The following is an 8,780-nucleotide window of genomic DNA, read 5'->3' as shown; positions in this document are numbered from 1 at the left end:
TTTTTAAAGATTATTTATTTGTTTATTTGAGAGACAGAGTGAGCCATATATAGAGAGAGAGAGTGCAAGCACACAAGCTGGTGGCGGGGCAGTGGGAGAGGGAGAAGCTGGCTTCCCGCTGAGCAGGGAGCCAGGACCCTGGGATCATGACCTGAGCCAAAGGCAGACGCTTAAACGACTGAGCCACCCAGGCACCCCTGTGCATTGATTGTGTGTCCTGCCACTTTGCTCAATTCCTGTATCAGTTCTTTTTTTTTTAAGAAGTTATTTTTTGTAAAGATTTTATTTATTTGAATGAGAGCGAGAGAGTGCGACAGAGAGCACAAGCAGGAAGGAGAGGGAGAAGCAGGCTCCCTGCTGAGTAGGGATCCTGCTGCTGGGCTCTATCCCAGGACCCTGGGATCATGACCTGAGACTGAGGCAGCTGCTTAACCGATTAAGTCACCCAGGCGCCCCTTCCTGTATCAGTTCTAGCAATTCTTTGGTAGAGTCTTTTGGGTTTTCTGTGTAGAGTATCATTTTGTCTGGGAAGAGTGACAGTTTGGCTGTGTCTTTGCTGATTTGGATGCCTTTTATTTCTTTTTGTTGTCTGATTGCTGAGGCTAGGACTTCTAGTTCCATTTTGAATGACAGTGGTGAGAGTGGACATCCTGTTGAACTTCCTTTTTATTAACCTCCCTATTTCATCTTTATTTCTCTATATAAAGCCTCCATCAACTCACTGTTGCCTTCACAATAAATAATAATATTAACATATAATAATATATATTGTATGTAATAAATACTGTATCATATTCTATATATCATATAATATATAATATATAATAATTAATATTATTATAATATTAATATAATAATTCAGGCATTAACTTTCTTCTAGATCTCACTTTGATGTAACTTTTCAACCTTATTTCCTCTGTTCCCCAAAATGAATTACTGTTTTAGCCAGACTGGTCTAGCCATTGCCCTATAAATATCTGATTCACCTCCCTACCATCCTTTAAGACCTGGTACAAGGCTTACTTGCTCTGGGAAGCTTTTCCTGGGCATTTGTCAGGAACTAATCACATTGTGTTATTTATTCTCATCTTTTCCTGCATCTGGACTTGATCTTCTCTATTAGATTGTAATCTTGTGTGGCACGATGTCTTGCACATAGCACTTACTGAATAGTAGTTCACCGATTGGTTTTTGGGTCGGAGGGTAGAATATGGAGAGGGTCTAGCCATTGGAGTGTATACGGAGAGTTAAACTCTTCCCTGGAGGACAAAGAGTATACTTTCCTCATCTTTTTATTTTGGGAACCTAAGCCAGTACCTGATATGCAGTAATTCAGTTCCATTCAGCAGGCCTGCTTTTACCCAGTGTTGACTCCGTGCCAGGCGCTGTGCTGGGTGCCGAGCTTCTGTAAGGGTTTGTAAATGAATGAAGGGGTTTGGGAGTTGTGCTTCTGTTTCCCAACTTCTGTTTGTTCACCTTTCATGCAGGTGAATGTCAGTGTTTCTGTGGTTGGCAGAGATCAAGAGAAGAGTCCCAATGCATAGCCCGAGTTGTTTCCTCTCCAGGGTGGGTCCCCTCTCCAAACCAGGATTGCTCCCCTGGTGTGCCACAAAACATCCATGTTGGTCAAAGCTCTTTTTGGGCTCAGCAGGTGAGGGAAACTTCACCAACGTGATAACCAAGAAGTGTCAAAGAGGACAGAAAAGTCAGAAGAAACCAAGCTACATTGGACCACTTGATGGTTCCTGGCAGGAAAGGTAAGGTCCAGGCAGATACCGTTTTCCATTAGCAAGTCTGAATTTCTGGGCCTACTGAAATTCTGTATTCCTGATGCAACTAATATGGCATTGCAAGTGTTCAAGGGGGCGCCTAAGATAGGATACCCAGGGCAACTTTGAAGACACCCGAATAATGTTGGTGGAAATGCTTTTTGATGGCAGAAAATATTCTCCTTGCCTCTAAGTATGTTTTTCACAGAAATGAGATATTAAACTGGGACCTTGTCTCTATAAAGGTCCAGGGCAGATACACTGAAAACCAGGAATCCAGGGAGTGATCAGATGGCTTACAAATGAATAGTCCCGTTGCAGCCATGCAAACACAAATATACCTCATTTTATGCAACAAATGTATTTTCTAAATCAAATTATATTTTAAAAGCATTAGGGAGGTGAGCTATTTAAAGGAACCCAACAGTGAAGCCTTTTGTAATATGATTAATTACCTCCTGATAAATCTGGATTTTTCTTATATTAAGTTTGCCCATCTGTTCTGCTTTGTTAAGTAGACAGCACCAAAATGGGCTCTTCTCCCAGACTGTATCTCCCCAGGGGCACGAGAGTTAGGTTTCCTGAATAAGTAGACAGCACCAAAATGGGCTCTTCTCCCAGACTGTATCTCCCCAGGGGCACGAGAGTTAGGTTTCCTGAATAAGTAAAATGCCAGAGAAAATGGTGGCAGGAAGTACTTATGCATAGTAGGTGCTCAGTACATATTTATATAATGAACGAAGTGCCTGAATTATTTTTTTTAAAGGCTAGCTGATGTTGTGACACCACTCTGGAGGCTGAGCTACGAGGAACAGCTCAAGGTTGGTACCCAGCTTACGTTTTCACTCCCTGATTCCATCGGGGGAATGGTGCCAGCCTTCTAGGAAGCTTGACTGGACAGCTCTACTCAGATGCCCCAACAGGTGCTTAAAATCAGTATGTTAATGAATCTAGAAAAGTTTTTTTTTTCAAATGCAGTTATTTCTTTATATTAACATATACTGTATTATTAGTTTCAGAGGTAGAATTTAGTGATTCATCAGTTGCAAACAACACCCAGTGCTCATCACTTAGTGGCCTCCTTAATGCCCATGACCCAGTTACTCCATCCCCACACCACCTCCCGTCCAGCAACCCTCAGTTTGTTTCCTAGAGTTAGGAGTCTTTTATGGTTTGTCTCCCTCTCTGATTTCATCCTAATTTATTTTTCTTCCCTTCCCCTCTGTTCATCTGTTTTGTTTCTTAAATCCTACATATGAGTGAAATTGTATGCTATTTGTCTTTTTCTGACTGATTTTGCTTAGCATAATACCCTCCAGTTCCATCCATGTCATTGCAAATGGCAAGATTTCATTCTTTTTGGTGGCTGAGTAATATGGATCTGAAATTTTAACTTTACACCTGTTACGTCTTCCAAACTCTGAAGCCATATCGGGAAATGCCTGTTTCCTTTCTTCCTTGCTTTTTTGTTATTCTCTGTATGTGTGAGTAGTAAGTACTCTTGCTGCTTTATACGTAGCTGCACTTTCCAGCCTGGTAGCCATGAGCTACATGTGGCTATTTGATTTCAAATACAGTCAATTCTGCTGTAATGCTTATCTTAAAAATACAAATTTGTTCCAAGGGATTGATAGATTAAGGAACAATTTGAACATAACGCAAATTTCACAGTGGCTTACAAGTGATTCTTTTTTTTTTTTTTTTGTCCACAAGAAACACCAGATGAAAGAAGCAAACTGTACCCAGCAGAACTGAGCTGCATTAAGAATACATAAAATGGGGGCGCCTGGGTGGCTTAGTGGGTTAAGCCTCTGCCTTCGGCTCAGGTCATGATCACAGGGTCCTGGGATCAAGCTCCACATCAGGCTTTCTGCTCAGCAGAGAGTCTGCTTCCCCCTCTCTCTCCACCTGCCTCTGTGCCTGCTTGTGATCTCTCTCTCTCTGTGTCAAATAAATAAATACAATCTTAAAAAAAAAGAACACATAAAATGAACACATGCACACGCCTCAAACATCCACAGGTTCCCACAGTTCACTGAATGTGGCATGGGCCACTCTCATCCATGTCTGTTGCTAGATCTTTCTGTGTGTGACACATAACCATCCTTTCACTGCTTTAGGATCATTCACAAGTGGCAGCCACCTCCACAAGCAAACTTCAGGTCTTTGTCAGGGTAAAGGACCATTCTTACTGTAGTATGTATCTATACATTTCTTAGCCATTTATTATCTTTAATTTTTAAGTTTTTAAAAATATTTTATTTATTTATTTGACAGACCCAGTGAGAGAGGGAACACAAACAGGGGGAGTAAGAGAAGGAGAAGCAGGCTTCCCACCAAGCAAGGAGCCTGATGTGGGGCTCAATCCCAGGATCCTGGAATTATGACATGAGCTGAAGGCAATGCTTAATGACTGAGCCACCCAGGCAACCCTAATTTTTAATTTTTTATTATTTTTAAAGATTTTATTTATTTGAGAGAGAGTGCACAAGCAGCGGGAAGGTTGGGGAGGGGGAGGCAGACTCCCCACTTGGCAGGGAGCCCGGAGCCTGATGCAGGGCTCCATCCCAGGACCCTGAGATCACAACCCAAGCCGAAGGCAGACACTTAGCCAATTGAGGTACCCAGGTGCCTCATTTCTTAGCCATTTAACGTGTAAAACTGTATTACCCTTTTTGTTAGGTTCCTATCCTTTCTATGTGCGTTACTGATAAAGTTGTGGAATGTGTGTGCCTAACCCCATTTTTCCCATGAGCTCTTTGATTTCTTTTTTTTAATTTTAATTCCAGTATAGTTAGCATATAGCATTAAATTAGTTTCCAGTGTACAGTATAGTGATTCAATAATTCTGTATATTAGTGCTCATCAAGATAAGTATATTCTTAATGCCCTGTAATTTCCTTCGTGTGATTTTGCATAGCATAGCATAGAAATGCTTATGTCCTGTTTCAGCAGAGGTGACTGACTGTATACGTTAACTAAAATTAAATGAGATTAAAGGGGCGCTTGGGTGGGTCAGTTGTTGAGCATTTGCCTTCAGCTCAGGTCATGATTCTAGGATCCTGGAATCGAGCCCCACATCGAGCCCCACATCAGGCTCCCTGCTAGGCGGGAAGCCTGCTTCTCCCTCCCCCACTCCCCTGGCTTCTGTTTCCTCTCTCCCTGTGTGTCTCTCTGTCAAAATAAATAAATAAAATCTTTAAAAAAAGAGAAATGAGATTAAAAATTCAGTTCCTCAGTCACATGAGCCTCATCTCAAGTGCTCATTAGCCACATGTGGCTAGTGGTTACTAAATTATATAGCACATAATACCAGCATAAAACATTTCTATTATCACAGCACTGACCTATAGCTTGGGTGTTCAATCTGAAAGATCGTTTAAAATGAAGAGCTTACACAAGAGCTCACTCTTTTCTCCCAATACCTTCTTAGGTCTGTTGCTGTCCCATCATTATGGGTTCCTTATCTGCTAAGACCATGACCCAGTCATCTGTGGGTCAGCCTTCTCTTTTCCTCTTTGTTTTCCATTCTTTGCGGTGATACTGCATAAGTCTCTTTGTTTCATTACATACGTTCTTTTGCAGGTTAAATTTGAAGCTCAGAAGAAAATTTTACGGAGACTGGAGTCTTACCTCCAGAAGCTCAATGGAGTCAATGTGACAACATCTGCACCCAGAGCTGAGGGGCTCTCTTGTCTTCTCCATCCTATTATCCCCTCTGTAAGCCACCACTTCCCTATCCTTCATCTACTAAGTCCCCTTAATAGCTAATAATATCAGCCACTACCTACTGGGCACTTTCTGGGGATGAGGCCCTCTGCTAAGTGATGAGCATGCATCATCACTGACTGTTTATAGGCACCCTAAGGGGTGGACACTATGGTTTTACAGATGAAGATGTTGAGGTTCAAAGAGATTAAGTAATTTGCCCAAGGACACACATCTAGAAAGTGCTGGAGCTGAAGCTCACACTCAGGTCTGTTTGATGCAAAGCTCACTGTCTCAGCCACTACAGTATTACCTCTGTAGAAAGATTTCAGACTTTGGAAACCTAATGAGGCCTCAAAGAGGCAGAACTTAATTTATGGCAGAGGTTGGCAAACTATGGTCCTTAGGCCGTATCTGTCCCCCACCCCTGCTTTATTTTGTAAAGTTTTATTGGAACACAGCTAAGCTTGCTTGTGTATGGATTGTTTGGGGCTGCTTTTGCACTGCATGGCAGAGTTAAGTAGTTGTGATAAGGACCATATGACTTGTAAAGCCTAAAATAACTTGTTATCTGGCCTTTACTGAGAAAGTTTGCTGACCCCTGCTTCACGGCAAGATTGAAACTCCTTTCCACTATGGAGTGTCTGTGGAGTGTCCTGACCTCAGCTGTGCACTTTCACAAATGCCACACTTTCCGAGCAAGCACCATTTATTTGTCCTTATCCAGAGAACATTCTCACGTTCCTTTTATTGCTGTTCTCTTTGGTTTTGTTTGTCCTGTTGTGCTTCTCGTGCCCTGCCTTCTTCAGCCTGTCATCAATGGCTACCGAAATAAGTCCACCTTCTCTGTGAACCGAGGTCCAGATGGCAACCCAAAGACTGTGGGGTACTACCTGGGAACTTGGAGAGGTCAGTTGAAGGCAATGACTAGTAGAAATAGCAAACCAAGAGCTGCGAGGAGAGGGAAGGTGCAGGAACAGCATCGGTGGGCATGGAGAGGAGTGGAAAATACGGCAGCCTTGAAGGAGAAGGATGAACTCCTTGATGTAGAATGGGATCACAAAGTTAATTGTGGATGCCTTCTGGAGGGTGGCCATTGTCACGTAGTAGTGGGAATCACAACTTTCACCCTTTCTTCCTCTAAAAGTCATATGCCTGAGGCCCAGTTAGCACCTAGTAAATGTTAATGTTGCCACTGCTCACTCACCATTGTCCTCATCATCATTTTATGCTCCTTTTCTGTACTGGGAGCAGTCTCCTCTTTATTAGAGAGTTGCCTTTTCTATTTCATATCTCCATATCCCTGAAAACTAGAGCTTTCTGTGATAAATATGCCTTAAAGTAATTGGTAAAGGAGGTGAGTGGTGGTAAGGGAGCTCACAGTGGCATATTTCTGAGACTTAATCCCTATACCCATTCCCAGATTCCATTCCTGAACTTTCCATTTGCCCATTTTCAATAAATACACTTGAAACACCATTATTTTTTTATTAGTCACACTGTTTAATACCCATATGCCTTAAACTACAGTTCATTAGGGCAGGCACTTGTCCTCCCCCGACCATGTGCTTGATAAAATGAGTATATGACGTCAGTGTTCTATTATTCAGTTATAAAAACAAAACCCATTACATTTTATTTCCCTCTTAAAATCTGAACAGAAAGCAGACCTTGTCATACTGTGCATTTGTGGCAAGAAAGAAAATATCGCAGACAAGCTCTGTTAAGAATCAGTTTTGTAATAGCTAGACCAGGAAACAGGTTTTCTCTGAAAAATGAACTTGAGCTTGAATTAGGTACTTCTTAAATCTGCATATGCCTCTCTGAAGGAGGGGATTTGAATGGCCAGACATTTCTAAATAATCTTTCATCAAGAAAACCATATAAATCAAATTTGTTTTCTTTCTTTAGACAGAAGTATCGTCTGTGTACGGTCTAACCATCTGAAAAACATCCCTGAGAAACACAATCAAGTGGCACAGGTAATGAGAAACAAGGGCTGGCTGAAGATAACCCTAGGCATTGCAATCTGTAACAGTAATGTCCCTGACATTTTAATAATAGAGCGGCCTCTGGTGCTATAGGGGAGGAGGGGCTCTGTTCTGAAAGTGTACCTTATAACACAGAGAGAATATTGCTATGGTTGCATTTTAGGGAGGGTGGCGAGCAGGAGAGAGAACTTCATCCATTACTGCACATGTCAGGCATCCAAGGAATTTTTTTTAAGATTTTATTTATTTGGCAGAAGGAGACACAGTGAGAAAGGGAGCACAAGCAGGGGGAGTGGGAGAGGGAGAAGCAGGCTTCCCGCTGAGCAGGGAGTCTGATGTGGGGGCTCAATCCCAGGACCCTGGGATCATGACCTGAGCTGAAGGCAGACGCTTAACGACTGAGCCACCCAACTGTCCCATCCAAGGAATTTAATAAGAAGGAAGTATTAGGGGGCGCCTGGGTGGCTCAGTGGGTTGGGTCACTGCCTTCGGCTCAGGTCATGGTCCCAGGGTCCTGGGATCGAGCCCCGCGTCGGGTTCTCTGCTCGGCACGGAGCCCGCTTCCTCCTCTCTCCTGCCTGCCTCTCTGCCTACTTGTGATCTCTGTCAGATAAATAAATAAAATCTTTTAAAAAAAAAAGGAGGTATTAGGAAAAAGAGGTACGGGTGAGGGCAGTCTAATAGGTGACAAGTGTCTGAAATATTTGGATGGCTACTGTTTTCGGCAGAACAGAACTGAGAAATACCATGGGAGATGTAAGTGGTAAGGCATCTACATGGTGAGGTTGGCCTCTAAGACATTTTTATATCCTTCCCTTTTCATGCACCTACTATTTATTGAGAGCCTGTTATGCATTTGACACTCTGCCAGGTGCTGGGGATCCAATGGCTCACATAGGCATGGTACCTGCCCCTGTGGAACTTAAAAAAACAAGTCAAAAGCCTTGCTCATGAGGACTGAGCAGGACTCCCTAGCTGACACTCTTGTTCCCTGTTGGTTCTTACCAGCACCCACCCTCCTAGTGATTTAAATTCCTGACACTTGGGTGGTGCCTTCTAATAGGACACATCTTGACCTCCAGGATTTTGCTGCTAGGATGCAGCTTCCTTTTAGAATTGTTCTCCAAAAGTCTTTCTATATGGGCCTCATCAATTTCTTCTCCTATTCTCTTCAGTGAAACCCTTACCTCTCCTCAATTCCCTCCCCTTCACTTCTGCTCTTGCCCTTAGCAGATGATTGTACCTCATTCTTCCCTGAAAAGTTAAGGGTATCACATGAGAGCTCTCTTAGCTGCTTCTAACATCCACCAAT

General features: G+C 42.7%; 1 protein-coding gene across 1 annotated transcript in view; it reads left to right on the top strand.

The window, feature by feature from the left end:
• The first annotated feature begins 1,424 nt into the window (after positions 1 to 1,424).
• Positions 1,425 to 8,780, top strand: part of LOC111159217 (tRNA methyltransferase 2 homolog B) — a 42,027-nt gene continuing 34,671 nt past the window's right edge. The window contains exons 1-5 of the mRNA XM_022521660.1: positions 1,425 to 1,757; positions 2,536 to 2,590; positions 5,355 to 5,489; positions 6,287 to 6,386; positions 7,389 to 7,459. Of these exons, the coding sequence (XP_022377368.1) occupies positions 1,492 to 1,757; positions 2,536 to 2,590; positions 5,355 to 5,489; positions 6,287 to 6,386; positions 7,389 to 7,459 (627 nt within the window). The 5' untranslated portion in view covers positions 1,425 to 1,491. The remainder of the gene's footprint in view (positions 1,758 to 2,535; positions 2,591 to 5,354; positions 5,490 to 6,286; positions 6,387 to 7,388; positions 7,460 to 8,780) is intronic.

Source organism: Enhydra lutris, unplaced genomic scaffold (assembly GCF_002288905.1).
Source record: "Enhydra lutris kenyoni isolate GAN:26980312 unplaced genomic scaffold, ASM228890v2 scaffoldscaffold67, whole genome shotgun sequence".
NCBI classification, from domain to species: Eukaryota; Metazoa; Chordata; class Mammalia; order Carnivora; family Mustelidae; genus Enhydra; species Enhydra lutris.
The sequence above is the reverse complement of the archived record's forward strand: the minus strand, read 5'-3'. Positions and strand labels throughout refer to the sequence as shown.